Below are 15,487 nucleotides of genomic sequence, written 5' to 3' on the forward strand. Positions count from 1 at the left end.
ACAGGAGAAGGGCTGACTGTCCGTTTCATGAAGCTACATATGGTGTCTCCCTCGTTCACTGTGAAGTTCCTGTCTGCACTTGTCCTTGATAATGCTTATTATATACCTGTGGAATTTATTTAATTAGGATACATTTACAACTGATGTTGCTGTTCAACTACAGGATCATGGGCTGCTGAGTCAGAGAAGGGGCGGGGCTCATTACCGTGGCTTCCAGAAGGACATCAGGGCTCTGAAGGGCTGGAATTTCTTGTGCAGAAGACTTCAGGTTTTGAAGAAATACACAGCTATGCAGAGAAGATAAAAGTCATAAAATGCTTCCGTGCAGTCACATGTGTGTTAGCTGTTTAAAAACATGAGGATCAGGGCCAAGCGTGAAGTAGAAAGCAACGTTCTCAGTGGTTCTGTCAGCGTCGCATCCTGTAAAGTCTGATTCAGTCTGTGGCTCTCAGTAATAATGAGTGTGGTGTGTAAAGTAACAGTGAGGACATTGGGCGTGACACCAGCTAACACGAGCTTAAAGAGTGAAAACATGAACCCAGCAGTGTGGGAGCAGAGGCAAGGGGGTCACTAGGGCTTGCTGGATGCTAGCTTAGCTCCAGTTCAGAGAGACCCTGTCCCAAGGGAACAGATGGGGACCAAATACTCCCTGTCTCCCTGTGGCCTTATATAGTACACACAATGAACATACTTGCACATACAAACACACATTAACTAAAGAAACAAAGTAAAAATAAATAAAAAATTAAGAGACTAATTAATGAGAAAACTATAGATTCATGTAAAAAACTAAAAAAAGACAGTAAAAAATACCTAGACAAAGTGTGCAACTGAAAATTTAGTATTCTCCAGTTCATTACCTGATCAACTATTGTCAAACCATCAAAAACAAAGAAGCAAACATGCAAGATCCACTTGCATTAAGTTTTTGTGTAACTCAAATGCTGATGTCTGTACCCCTCATATCTGGTCGCAGTCCTTGTTCTGAGATTCTCCTGTCTCAATGTTGTGTAAACACTGATCCCTAGTTGTCCCACAGATACCAATAAAGCAGCTTACAGCCAATCACTGAGCAGGGGAGAGAATAGGGTTGGACTTCCTGCCAGCCAGGAGAGGATGAGAGAGAGGAGGAAGTAGGGGATTTAGTCATGGGAGAGGCCCTGCGGACATCTGAAGAAGAAGCTGGATCAGGAGAAGCTATAAACTGCAAGTATCTCTGGGATGTAACTTCGAAGGAAATTAAATTAGCTTAGTGGGTTAAGAATAGGTTAACAACTGCTCATGTTTTGGGCTTCAAAGCTTATTATAAAACAAATGTGGGTCTCAATTATTTGTGTGATAGCCTGCTTAAGAGAGAAACCGAGAAATACAGTTTTATACAATTAACTTTAACATTTTGGCGCCCCACATTGGGCATCAACTGTTGGCTTTGATATTTTTAAGACCTACTTTATTAGGGTTTCTTTAATTCCTTTACCTCCCTTCAACCCCACCTATGCTAGATAGGAGAGAAAGGAGGTTAATAGGGACAATAGAAGTAGACCTTTTTAGACTCAGCTTTTAGGAGTGATGGGCAACTATGTCAACTGTGAGCTCCTGAGTGAAGAACTCTGTTGTGTACAAAGCAAAGCAAACCAAGCTGTCCTCTACATCCTCTGGCTCTTATAATCCCCCGGAGCCCTCTTCTGCAATGTCCCCTGAGTATGGGAAGAGGAAGTATCCTCCTTAGGAATGAGCAGTCCATGGTCACTTACTCTCTGACCTTTGAACTTGTAAGTCTCTGGAATTCTGTTCCTGTTAAGCTCTGAATTTATGCTCATTCCATCCTCAAATAAACAACTGAGAGCACAGGGGTGTCCTAGAGAGACCCTTGGATGATAGGATATGGTTGGTATTGCCAGTTATCATTTTATATCTTGCTGTCCTCTAAACAAAAGCTGGGTGTGGTGGAGCAGGCCTGTCACCCAGCACTTGGGAGGTGGAGACAGTAGTATTAAGAGTTTAAAGCCATCCTCCCTAAATACTGAGTTTGAGGCCACCCTGGGTTTCTGAGACTCTGTCTCAAGGACCCCTCAGCCAGCTCCCCTTCCTCCCCATCATCAGAGTCAGCCATCCAGGTGTTACAGTAGCACATGCCTGTGCATCTGTAGTCATGTGGCTGAGCCAAGAAGATGTGAGTTCAAGGCAAACCTGAGCTCTATAGCAAATCAACCAAAACTAAGATCTAACTATGATGAGAAAAATCTAGACAGGGAGAGTATCATGGAAGAAAGGGATGAGGACGGAAGGGTGTGTCCATCTCAGTGGGAGCCAGAGGAGTGAGCAGACACGGTCCACAGATAAAACACACACAGTGAGAGAATAACTGATGCAGGAAGTTCAAAGTCAAGATACTTCATTCTGCTTACTTGGGAAAAAACTTGGTGTGATCTGCTAATGGGTCGTCACCTTCCTCCCACTTCGACATATATCCCCCACAGGAAAAACACCAGACAATGTCCTCTTTCCCTAGAAAAAGGAAATGAGGTCAGTTCAACAGCACAGACATGTCAACTCACAAGAAGACGACTCCAGATTTCACTGGTGAAATCCTGCTTGCATCTCCAGTTGGATTGTGTGGCAGTCCACAGAAGACACACACAGGAGACAACAGTTCACACAGGACTCTTGGTCCTTCAGTGGAGTGGTCAGCAATAGTCACTGAGTGTTTTATGCACCCTGAGCCTTGATGAAACCACTCTCAAACCCATCATCCTGAAAGGTTTGCCACCAGAATCTGGAACGGGAGCTCCATGAAGGCAGAGACTTCTGTTTGTTCTGGACACTAATGACATACTGGACATTCACAGACAGAGGCAACCAACCAGCAATTACTGACTGAGTCAATCAGAAAGAATATACTTGTAGCTGGGGGCAGGAGAGAAGAACAAATTTAGGGGCCTCTATGCAATCTTGATTATGAAGAACCACTTGTCCCTCCTCACATTATTGCCAGCTACATTTCACTAGAAATAGGAGCACGCCATCCATGAGAGTTGAGGAAGGCCAGCAAGAGGAGACAGAGTGTTAAGACTATGTGGTAAGAAAGTCATTTGTGCCAGTGGAATATGTCTGTTGGATGAAATTGTAGAGAGAATATCTTCTGTACTGTATGCATGCATTGCCTGTTAATTTAAAAACCTATGGCCTATAGGAAAGGACAGAATAGAAGGTGTTACATACAGCAGACAGAAAGGATCCTAGATAGTGTCAGGCATGAGTGATTTATCCAGGAAGATGTGAGGAGGACAGATGCATGGTACCTGAGTAGAGATAATTAGCTACATTGCAGAATGCAGAATAGTACAAATGTTTATTTTAAGTTATAAGCCAGTTAGAGAAGAGCTTATCTATATGGCCTAGGTACTTGAAAATATATTTTGAGTCTCATAAGTCATTATTCTGGGATTTGTGGTCTGGAAAGAAAAACATGCACCCTACTACAGATGGCACACTGTCAGTGGAGCTTGAATCTAAGCTTACAGTCTGAGAAGTCCCAGGTGAAAGGTAGCTTCTTAGCCAAATAGCAGAGAACCAAAGCTGAGTGTATACCAGGGCCACAGTCCCTTTAACAGATTTCACTTTTCAGCAAAGCTGGCAGAGAGTAGTAAGTGGAGGTTATGCTGTGGTGCCCCTAGGACCAGAGCCCAAGGGCACAGTACCTGTGATTTCTCCCAAGCATGGAATAGTCCCAGAAAGGGGTTAGAGAGAAGGGGAGGAGGGGGAAGGGTCAGAGAGAGAGAAGGCCCATGGGAAAACTGCAGCCCAATTCAGATCCAAACTAGAAACTTTTTTTTTTTTCAATGACTTTTTTTCCTTTTTTATTATTAATTTATTCAAATTACATCTCAGTTGTTAGCCCATCCCTTGTATTCTCCCATTCCTCCCTCCCTCCCGCTTCCCCCCCCATTCCCCTCCCCTATGTCTGTGACTGAGGGAGACCTCCTCCCCCTGTATATGCTCATAGGGTATCAAGTCTCCTCTTGATGACCTATTATCCTTCCTCTGAGTGCCACCAGGCGTCTCCATCCAAGGGACATGGTCAAATATGGGGCACCAGAGTTTGTGTGAAAGTCAGATCTCTTTCTCCACTTAACGGTGGAGAATGTCTTACAAGTTCCTCTGGCCAGAGAGAAGCACCAACCCAAGCAGGGCAGAGGCAGCAGCTTCGAAAGGCTGGCTAGCTGTGAATGGCTGGGGTGGGAGTAACAGCAGCCTAAGGTACAAACTGATAAGTCCCAAGAGTTTTATTGGAAAACAATAAAAGAGAAGGGAAGCTGGGTATGAAAAAAATTCACATGAAAAAGTGTTTGGTTTGGATATAAGAAAGTAAAGTCCTTATGGAGAGGTTTTGAAACTAAAAAAGAAAAATATTCTCTACGTAAAAATGAAGGAAGACACAAGAACACAGTGCACTTGGACTCCATACAACTTTGTTTTGTTTGTCAACATAAAAATGCTTATCTTTTCAGTGATGATTACAGTTTTGAATGTCCCCTTTAGATGAGATCGAATTAAGGCAGACATTGAAAAGAAGAAACTGGAAAAAAAAGAAAAGAAGAAACTGAAACATTAGATGCTAGATCAGAGACCGTAAGAGGAGAGGCTGGAGGACTATTCGAATCAAAATAGGGAACCTGCAGAGTAATCCAGTCTGCAGCTCATAATAACACCAAAAGAGGTAGTTCCAGATGAGAGAAATCCACAAGGCGTAAGGAATTAAAAAGGCAGCCCAGAGAGGTGCTAGATAAAAAGGCTTCAGTTATAAACCAACATGGTCAGACTGGATAATATATTTATACTGTCAAAGATCAAGTATTAAGTGAAGGTCTATATTCTGAATTGAGAGTACAGATCATGTTTGCTGCCACCTTGAAACAATGTCATACAATAGATTGTTTCATTTTGTAAAGTTTGAAGACTTAAGATTTGTACACGTGGTGATGCACCATATTATTGATGCATATTCAGAATTCTAATGGGCTCTTGCAGTGAATTCTAGGGAGTATGATTCTGAGGTTGCACAATTGCTGGAAATTATTACTATCTTGGAAATGCCTTTATAGATGGAAGCTGATGATGCTTCAATATATGTATCTGTTAGAATACAGCAATATTTTTAGACACTATGGCATTGAAAATGTTGAGATATATCCTATAATCTTACAGGATGAACAATTGTAGAGAAATCTCACATGAATTTAAAGAAAATGCTCATAGAACAGAAAGGGCGATATAGCATTTCCCAGAAATAAATTAATTGGTGTCTTTTTAATTATCATTTTTGTTGTGTTTTGTTTTGTTTTTCAAGACAGGGTTTCTCTGTATAGCCTTGGCTGTCCTGGACTTGCTTTGTAGATCAGGTTGGCCTCAAACTCACAGAGATCTGCCTGCCTCTGCCTCCCTGAGAACTGGGATCACAGCCTTGTGCCACCATGGCTGGCTAACTGTGAATTTTTTAAAAGGTCATGAGACAAGTAGTGCAGCTGTTAAAAAGCACTGGATTTTAGAAAGGCTTGATTAGTTAGATCATCCTATAGAAGTCCTAATTCCAGAACGGAAGAAAGGAGGTATGTTGCTTTGGGTTTGCATTTCTTTCCACAAGAGAAGGAAAGCTGTATCATCCATCTAAATTGCTGACAGGGGAAGGCCTCCTGAAAGTCTTGGCTACAGACAGACCAACAAGACAGGTAAAGTATGTGCTGATCCCTATATGAGAACAGCTCTGAGACTGCCTAAGACATGAATGTTTATATGTAGTCATTAATCTTGTTGGCTACAGAATCCTCAGGACTTATCATGTCATCCTCTCATATGCATAGATAAAAATTGGTATTACAGTTCATACTAGCTTATAAAGAAAGACAGATGTTGTAAGGATCAGACAAACTCCATCTTGAAAAAGAAACTCATTTTGTGTTAAACCTAGCCAAGGGCTGAACCCAGAAAAACTACAAACTAGTCTAAACAGAAAAATACTCCCTAGCAACAGAATCATCTCACCTTGGGAGAGTCCAAATATACTCTCTGCTGGTCAAGATGACCATAGCAACAACCAATTAAGAAAAGCCAGGCCAAAGTTCCTAACACTCCCATGACTGCTTCAACCAGTCTTTTCTATAGGCTAACTTGCCCCTATACCTATTACCCAACCATGAAATGCCAAAGCTTGTAATCCCCTGCTTGCAGCTTTTCTGCCCAAATGCCATCCAATCATATACTGTAAAACCCATTTCTTTGTCTAAAACCTACAAAAAACCCCTTCAATTGAGACTCAAGGCCACTTCCCTGCATCTGCTGTGTCAGTGCATTGGAGGTATGTCCCGGGTTTGAACCTGCAATAAAGACTTCCTTGCCATTGCATTTGGACTCTGCTCTTGGGTGGTCTGTTTGGGGAGTTTCAAAATTTGGCCATAACAATGTATTTCACATGCTTAAACAAAGAACAGAGAATCACCTTCAACTGATTTGTGTACAGTATACATTCCATACATAGATTATTACAGAACTATCTATTACTTGTGAGATTTTATATGTTTATAAAACAAAAGGACCAAACACCAATGGAATGGAGATGGCCTTGATGAGACACACCCATGAGGATTCTGAGAAAGATGCTGAGACATGATTATTCTAGCATCCTTCTTGATCCAGCTTCAGACTGCTTCAGTTGCTGTTTCATCAAAGCTTGTTTCTAGGACAGCTTCAAAAAAAGCTAATGATCCCAATTGGTCCAGCCTTTTAGACTGTTCCAAACAGGACTTCATGTAAGCCTACATTTTCACAGCTTTTAAAGACTGGACAGCAGATGTTACTGCTACATTTCTTAACCATTTACAACCGTTTTATTTGGGCCACCCAAAAGGAATAATATACCCTAACCCAACAGGAAGAAATTTTAAGAGAACATCACCCCATTTCCTAAAAGGCATGATAGAAGGTTTTGGTAGCTCTACTGAGTGATGGATGCTTATTGTTGAGTGGGGTTAGTTACAGGTTATTAACTAGTCTTGATCAGTGAAAAAGCAAGGTATAGAAACTTAGACTCAGCAACTTCCCTATTCCTTTTTTTCTCTACCCTGTCTTTTTTTAGATAAGGGAAAAATAGTTGAAAAGACAATGGAGATTATAGGAATACATATATGAATAATACAGGAATGATAGGAAAAAGGGCAGATTATTAAATCTAGTCTTAAAGAGCATTTTGTAACCCAATAATCCTAAATGGTTTAGATTTTTGTATATTGGTACTAATTTAAAATTATTTTTGATATACATACTATATTTTGTGTTTCACTCTCATAGAAGGTATTGGACCTATTCAACTCACTTATAAATACAATGTTTAGTTCCAGTCTTTTAAAGATGCTGTTACAAACTGTTTAGGATAATTAAGTCATGCAAGTTAATAATCAATAAAATTAGTTAGTCAATCAAACTCATGGTCATGCCAGATACTAGTCTAGTTTGTCACAAAAATATACATTCTAAGTTGAACAGATAGTAAATCGCTAGAAACAAGCAGCATTTGCCTATTCAGATTTGCGATAGATAGATAGATAGATAGATAGATAGATAGATAGATAGATAGATAGATATAATAGATAGAAGATAGATAGATAGATAGATAGATAGATAGATAGAGATAATGGATAGATAGATAGATAGATAGATATAATAGATAGAAGATAGATAGATAGATAGATAGACAGACAGACAGACAGACAGACAGACAGACAGACAGACAATGATTATACACTATGTAAATGTATATAGATAGGTGGTCCTCAAAAACCTCAGAGACCTAAAGAATATTGCATTGAAAGATGTTTTTACTAATTTAACATTCTTGACGTGGAGACGTGCCATTTCCTGACAGCATCCCCATTTGACTTCAAAGAAGATGGCAAGCATTGAAGAATCTCCTTTAGGAGTTTGCTTCAAAAGTGGAAAGCTGCCACTGGGAAAGGAAATGCCCCTGTTCCCTCTGCAGACAGTATGCCGTCCAAAAAGGGCAAAACTTAGATGCAGGCAAAGTCAACAGCCAAGGCAGGGTAAGCAAGTCTTTCATAATTTCTGTTTCAAAAATATGTCTGTCAGAAATTTTGGGCCAGAAGGCTGAATATGATGTTCCAGCAGTATAGAGAGATTTTGAGTGACTGTCCACGAAGCCAGATGTCTCTCAATTCTTAGTATTGGAAGCTGCTTGCCTGCATTGTCTACATACTTAAGTACTATTTAGGCCGTCTCAAGTCTGTGATGGGGAAGCACAGATAGTTAGAGTCTTACTATTAAGCTTATATTCTATAGGATTTGAGAAGATGTTTGTACGTCTATGAAGACGTTTTGAGGTTGGTAAGGTTAGTAGTGACAGAAAATGTTTTAGAGGAGCTGGAGAGATGGCTCGGAGGCTAAGAGCACTGCCTGCTCTTCCAAAGGTCCTGAGTTCAGTTCCCAGCAACCACATGGTAGCTCACAAGCATCTATTCTGAGATTCGGTATCCTGTTTGGACATGCAGGCATACATGCAGAAAAAACACTGTCTACTTAAGTAATAAATAAATCTTAAATAAATAAATAAATAAATAAAATTATTTAGGTACAGAACTCTGAACTCACCAAGATAGAATAGGCGCTTGAATACTTTCTCCAAATTGCCAGGTGTGTATGGATGAACATTGTAAATGTAAATATTACCTAATAGTTTTCATTATTATCTCATCATTGTTATTATTATATAGTTTATTATTTAAGAAGGAGAGCCTTTTATTGGGCTAAAGGTAGAATTTGAACAGAGAATATCTTGTGTATTGTATGGATGCATTGCCAGTCAACTAAAAAACTATGGCCTATAGAAAGGGTAGAATAGAAGATGGGATATCTGGCAGGCAGAAAGGATTCTGGGGTAGTGCCAGGCACAAGAGCTTCTCCAGGAAGAGGTGAGGAAAACAGATACATGGTACCTGAGCAGAGGTAACTAGCCACATGGGAGAGTTTAGATTAATATAAATGTGTTATGGTAAATTATGAGCTAGTCAGAGAAGAGCCTAACTATAGGGCCTAGATATATGTAAATACATTTTGAGACTCATGAGCCATTATTCTGGGAGCTTGGGGCCGAGAGGAAAACCATGCACACTACTACATGAGGTGAATGCAGAATCCACAATTTCATAGACTGAGCACTGAAAGAACTATGGAAAACTGAAGACTTAGTAGGGCTCCAAAGAGGTCTATGACAAATGATGAAGACTAAAGAAAGATGCAAGAGCAGGGTTAGAATATGTGGTAGACACAAGACACCGACTCGGGTGCTGAAGAGAATCTCAGCATAAAGAGCACCGGCTTCTCTTCCAAAGAGCAGGTTTGGTTCCAGCACCCAAATGATGGCTCAGAGAAAATTATAAATCCAGCTCCAGAATGGAACATGGTGTCTGGCCTCTGAGGGCACCATGCACGCATGTGGCACACTTACTTACATGCAGGGAAACACTCACACACATAAACATAAAAACAAAGGGGAAAACCCTGACTCACCTGTGTAGGAAAGGCCTGCTCTGACCAGAGCCTCAACAGCCACAGGTGATTCGCGGGGCCAGTCCTTAAAAGTGTCCATCCTCAGTTCTTCATTGGCAAACACGCTGTCATTGCAGTAAGCTTGGGGAAAAGATGTAGGTGAGAGCAGCAGGCTGTGGTCGCCAAGTTCAAGTTAGCTGTGAGTGTGGTGGAAGGACCTGATGATCTGCGCCTGTGTCAAAGTGACTGAGGGTGGTGAGGAAGGCAGGGAGGGGCAAAACACTCAAGAGCGACCGGGCTAGAACAGCTGGAGCAGAGTGCTGGGACCGGGGTAGTCCATCCATTCCCTTCATTTCCATTGTGATCAATGTGTTAAAATGCAACTTAGACTATGCTTGATCATCTAGAATCAGGATATGACAAAATCCAGAGGAGACTCCTGCTTCCAGAGTCAGTGTCAAGATTTGAGAAAGGTCCTTTCCCCTGAGGCTCCCTTAACACAGTCTCTTAGATGGCTTGGGTCAGAGACGACCTTGCTGAGGGGTCTCCATGACACTGCCCACCTCATCCTGGCCTCTGGACACTGGTCCATGTCCTCTCCACACTGTGAGGACTTGAAGACTGAAGTGCACTTGCCTTGGTCTCACAAGCCTCTCACAGTGAATGCTTTCCTGGATTCACACTTAATCCCCGGATTAGGATTTCTTTCCTTTTGCTTTTAGTATTTCTCTGGCATAGAGAATACTACACTTTTGCAGTGTAGAAACCTTTCCTTTATTTTACTGTGACCTCTATTAAGGCATGAGGGCACAGGGAGAAGGCTCTGCTCTTTCCTTACTGCTCACCGTGTGTTCTCTGGCGGGAGCAGGCTGCCGCTTCAGACTTTCTTTGGCTTCCTTCTATATCTGACCCTTCCCTTCACCTTGTCAGGAAGCCGTCTCAGGACTTATGGTTCTGTGTGTATTCATGTGTGTGTGGGTGTGTGTGTGCATGTAAGACTCCCATCTGTGGAGTCACACAGTAGACTTCACTGTTTCTCACATCTGTGGAGTCAGAGGACAGCCTGCACTGCTCCTCACATGTGTGGAGTCAGAGGACAGCCTGCACTGCTCCTCACATGTGTGGAGTCAGAGGACAGCCTTCACTGCTCCTCACATGTTTGGAGTCACAGGACAGCCTGCACTGTTTCTCACATCTGTGCAGTCAGAGGACAGCCTTCACTGTTTCTCTCTTGTTATGAGTGAGGGGGTCTCACTTCCATGTTGAGGTTGTAGAATCCTGGATTCTATGTGTTTCTGCTTCCCTAGCCTTGGATTCCACATTCACAACAATGATATCTGGCTTTTGTCACATGGGTTCTGGAGTTAAAGCAAAGCCTGTGTTGGCAAGGAAAGGACTCTGCTGCACTCATTGCCCCACCCCGATCCTTGTACTTCCTAACAGGTTCAACATACACAGTAACTCTTCCCATGAATCCTGCCCTTAACCTGCTTCTTTACCCGTGCCTATAGCATGTAGAATCCTTTAGTTTTGCTATGGTAGCATTCATGAGCATGCCTTTTTTGAGCAACCCATTCTCTATGTCCATAATATCACCTTTCTTGTAGATTCCTGCCTATGTGGTCAAAGAACAACTTTGCCTTCCAAAGACCTAGAGAATAGACAATGTCTGCTTTTCCTTTTTCCCTTTGTGTTTGCTTTTTTAGCAAGTTACTGGAAAGTGTTGGTTCCATCGAGAAGGATGCCATCTCTGTGTTACTGTGTGTGCATGTGTCTTTCTGTCTGTCTGTGTGTGTGCAAGCACTCAAGTATGTATGTATGTGTAGCCAGACTTTTGGCCTTGGGGGGGTTCTTTTATCTACTACCCTTCTCCACTCTTTTTATTTTTCTTTTTTCTTTTTCTTTTTCTTTTTCTTTTTCGAGACAGGGTTTCTCTGTGTATCCTTGGCTATCCTGGACTCACTTTGTAGACCAGGCTGGCCTCAAACTCACAGAGATCCACCTGTCTCTGCCTTCTGAGTGCTGGTATTACAGGCATGCACCACCATGCCTGGTCCCTTCTCCACTCTTATTCCACTCTTCCGACCTCCCAACACTAAGCAGGAGAGAAAGAAGTTTATCGAGGAAAGCAGGCATCACTATTGTTACACCACTTCCTGCTAGTTAGGGGCATTGAGTTCCTCGGGGCAAGTTTGAGATTCATTGTCAGGATATTCATTTTTTTCTACTTGTCCTTTTGTTTACAACCACTTGATAAAGTGCAACCAACAACAGCAACCAGCAACCTGAAGCAGGAGGAGGAGGAAGAGGAGGAGGAGGAGGAGGAGGAGAACAAGCAACAGCCGCTGCCCCTCTCAGGGCTCTAGCATTTATATACTCTCAAGAATCTTCAGAATTCCAAATGTCATATACTTGCAAAAACTATCTACATTTGGCTAAATCACACCCCGTGCAGCATGAGGCAAATCATAGTCAGCTGCTGTGGACAATCTGAAGCAACCCCATATCCCACACCTGGGATTAAGCCAAATACACAATCCCATAAGATTTCTGTGTTTCTAAAGACACCAAAATTCTCACTACATGTATGTGTGAGTGTTTGGCCAATATGTATGTAAGTATACCCCATGTGTGCCCGGGGACCCAGGTGGCCATAGAGAATGTCAGATCCCCTTGAGAGGGAGGTACAGGTTGTTGTAAGCCGTTACCATGTAGACACTTTGAACTGAACCTGAGTCCTCTGCAAGAACAACAAGTACTCGCAACACCTGAGACATCCCTTTACCCTCATGTTACTGGGGGAGGGCACAATGGTTTGCTATGGAGCCTAAGCCACGCTGTCCCTCAACTTGTCACGTTTCTGCCTCAGCTTTCTTAGTGCTGGGATTACAGACACGGACCTCTATACTTGGTGTTAACCTCATGCAGCCAATACTGGCCTCTAACCTGATATCATAGTCCAACCTGGCCATAAGCACCTCCTTCCAGCTTCCAAGAGCAGGGACTGCAGAGACGAGCAATCATACTCACTTGACCAAAGAATTCAAATGTATTATGTTTTCATCCTGTCCACCGTCCCCTGCCCCCTTGTCTCTGAGCTCTGCTGGGACTGGACAACCGTACTCAGCTGACCACAGAATTTTTGTGTATTATGGGTGGTTTCATCCTGTCCACTGTCTCTTGGCCCCGTGCCTCTGACCTCTGCTGGGACTGTAGTCAGAGCCTGTCCTACTTGCTTTATAGATGCTGTGTAATTGAGTTAAATTCCTAACAATAAGGCTTTGTTTTCCTGTGGTTGCTGTGATGGAACCAAAGACCTTGCCCAGTCTAGGCAAATGAGTAATATCCTCAGCCCTGTCACCTCATTCTAGTGTGAATATTCCTTCACTCCTCAATGGCTCACTGAGCGATCTCAGAATGTTTTGGGAATTAAGGGTGTAGCTCAGTTAGTAGCATGCTCTCTTAGCCTTCAGGATATTCTTACTTCCATCCTCAACATCTGAGAAACTCTGTCTCTGCCAGAAGAAAAAAAGTTCAGGGTTCATATGAGTTTGAGGCGATTCCAGGATAGGAGGGCCCCTGAAAATTGATTCCTAATCATTTTATCCAAAAATTTAGTTGTTTTTAGGTAGCATCTATTACAGCACCAACCCTACCATAGTTAGCTCTGCTCACCTAAGCTAAAAACTAAACCAGTTCGATGGCTCCATGGTACAGATGCTTGCCACTCAACCTGACAACCTTTTGATTAATTCCTGGACTCCTCATGGTACAAAGAGAGAACCAACTCCTACAAGTTGTCCTCTGGTTTCTTCACTTTATATATTACATATATTCATACAATAATAATTAAATATTTGAGTGTAAATTTGTGAAAATTTTTCTTTTAAAGATTCACATAGTCTTATTTTTGATGTAGGTGTTTCGTCTGCATGTTCACTACACAACAATTGTGCAGGGGCCATGGAAGTCAGAGGAGGGCGCTGGATCCTCTGGAACTGGACTTGCAGAGTTGTCAGCTGCCAGAGGGTGCTGTGACTCTAACCTGAATCCTCTGCAAGAACAGCAAGTGCATTAACCACTGAACTGTCACTCCTGCCCATAAAGTAGAAACCAAACCAAACCAGACTCATTCCATAATAGGGAAATCACCTATGAAAATAATTTCTAAAGAAGTTAATGAGGACTGGAGAGATGATGGCTCTTCCATAGGACAAGAGTCAACTCCTGGCACCCACAACAGGCAGTTCACAAAACCCTGTTACTCCACCTCCAAGGGATCTGATGCCTTTGTCTGTCTTCCAAAAGCACATGTATACATGTGGTACACACACACACACACACACACACACACACACACACACACACACACACACACACATGAGAGAGAGAGAGAGAGAAAGAGAGAGAGAGAGAGAGAGAGAGCAAAAAGAAAGGAAAGAAACAACAAAGCCTTAGGAATGTCCCTGAGGTTTTACCTGATGTCATAGGTAATTCTCTTCTGACCCAGGAATTCACAAAATGTTCTCCCTGAGGAACAGAAATACAGGTGAGTGACTGATAACTTATGTGATACACATCTATCTGTGAGCTACAACTGAAGGGCTTTCCTCTCTGAAGTGAAGTTTCATTAGAGCAGCAGAATTTGGACAAAGCAGCCCTTTAATTTTGGTTTGATTTCAATTGATCTTGACAATTTTTGTGCAGTGTCGAAAATCAGTGAAATAGAACCTATCTCCGGGTCACTCTCACCAGATCCCAGCTCAAGGACAGAACACGGTTACACACAGAGATGTTATTTGACTCTCGAAGTACTCACAGGAAGGAAGCTCACCTCAGAAGGCCTCTCCAGTTGAGCAGCTCTCCCTGTGAGAAAACTGCAGGCCGACTCTAAGCCCACACTGTCTTCACATGTGCTTCTGAGTCAGTCAGCCAATGCAGTCTGCTCTGGCCTCAGTTTGGGCTGCGGTTCCCACTGCTTGCCACCAGGAAGCCCTTACTGGTTTAAGAACCTAAGTAACCACTGCAGGAGCCTGCAGATGCCCTGCCTCCTCCAGGTACTAGGGCAAAAGACTGAGGCAGCCATCATCGGGATGGAGGCAGCAGAAGGAAGCTAGGGTAGTGGCCGCAGTCAGAGGGAAGATGAAGGAGGTGGCAGAAGAAAGCCAAAGAATCTAGGCTGGAAGTGGAAGTCTGGGTAACAAACCCTCACCCTATAATTCACGTCGAATTAGGTAATGAGCATACACTATTGGGTAGAGTTAGTGTTGTAAATTACCGTTACATGAGCAAATCCCTCGTAGCTTTGAATATACTGGGCAATTTCCTCTGATGATTTCTTACTTCGAAGAAATTCACATCTATAATTAAAATAGGGTTAAAACTTACCCTTAATATTGTGATGAAGATTGTCTATATCACAATAAATACTCACTAAAACCCCATCAAATTGTTGAATTTAATATTGCAATAAAACAGTCAATTTTCCCTGAAGTCTTACTCATGAGCATTGACATTGTGTTGTAAGAAATTTTAAATTTATATTAATGATAAAATGTGTCATCATACGATTCTTTGTATTTCTTCAGTGTCTGTTGTTATGTCTCCCTTTTCATTTCTGATTTTGTTAATTTGGATAGTGTTTCTCTGTCTTTTAGTTAGGTTGGCTAATGGTTTGTCTATCTTGTTAATTTTCTCAAAGAACCAGCTCTTGGTTTGGTTGATTCTTTGGATTGTTCTCTTTGTTTCTAATTTATTGATTTCAGCCCTGAGTTTGATTATTTCTAGGCGTCTATTCCTCTTGGGTGTTTCTGCTTCCTTTTTTTTTTTTCTATAGCTTCCAGATGTGTTGTTAGGTTGTTTACGTGGGATGATTCCTTTTTCTTTTTGAAGGCACTTAGTGCTATGAATTTTCCTCTTAGCACTGCTTTCA

The 15,487-nt window shown here is 42.1% G+C and overlaps 3 protein-coding genes across 3 annotated transcripts in view; 1 reads left to right on the forward strand and 2 right to left on the reverse strand.

Moving 5' to 3' along the window:
- Taf9 (TATA-box binding protein associated factor 9) overlaps positions 1 to 15,487 on the forward strand; it is a 720,252-nt gene that overhangs the window by 385,981 nt on the left and 318,784 nt on the right. The gene's annotated exons all lie outside the window — the stretch shown is intronic.
- Positions 1 to 15,487, reverse strand: part of LOC127212339 (baculoviral IAP repeat-containing protein 1b-like) — a 179,828-nt gene that overhangs the window by 74,840 nt on the left and 89,501 nt on the right. The window lies entirely within an intron of this gene.
- LOC127212362 (baculoviral IAP repeat-containing protein 1b-like) overlaps positions 1 to 15,487 on the reverse strand; it is a 39,606-nt gene that overhangs the window by 20,821 nt on the left and 3,298 nt on the right. The window contains exons 3-7 of the mRNA XM_051172467.1: positions 14,834 to 14,915; positions 14,034 to 14,085; positions 9,577 to 9,696; positions 2,409 to 2,508; positions 206 to 287 (exon numbers count right to left, since the gene is read on the reverse strand). Of these exons, the coding sequence (XP_051028424.1) occupies positions 206 to 287; positions 2,409 to 2,508; positions 9,577 to 9,696; positions 14,034 to 14,085; positions 14,834 to 14,915 (436 nt within the window). The remainder of the gene's footprint in view (positions 1 to 205; positions 288 to 2,408; positions 2,509 to 9,576; positions 9,697 to 14,033; positions 14,086 to 14,833; positions 14,916 to 15,487) is intronic.

The sequence above is a fragment of the Acomys russatus genome, chromosome 30, assembly GCF_903995435.1.
Source record: "Acomys russatus chromosome 30, mAcoRus1.1, whole genome shotgun sequence".
Classification (NCBI taxonomy): Eukaryota; Metazoa; Chordata; class Mammalia; order Rodentia; family Muridae; genus Acomys; species Acomys russatus.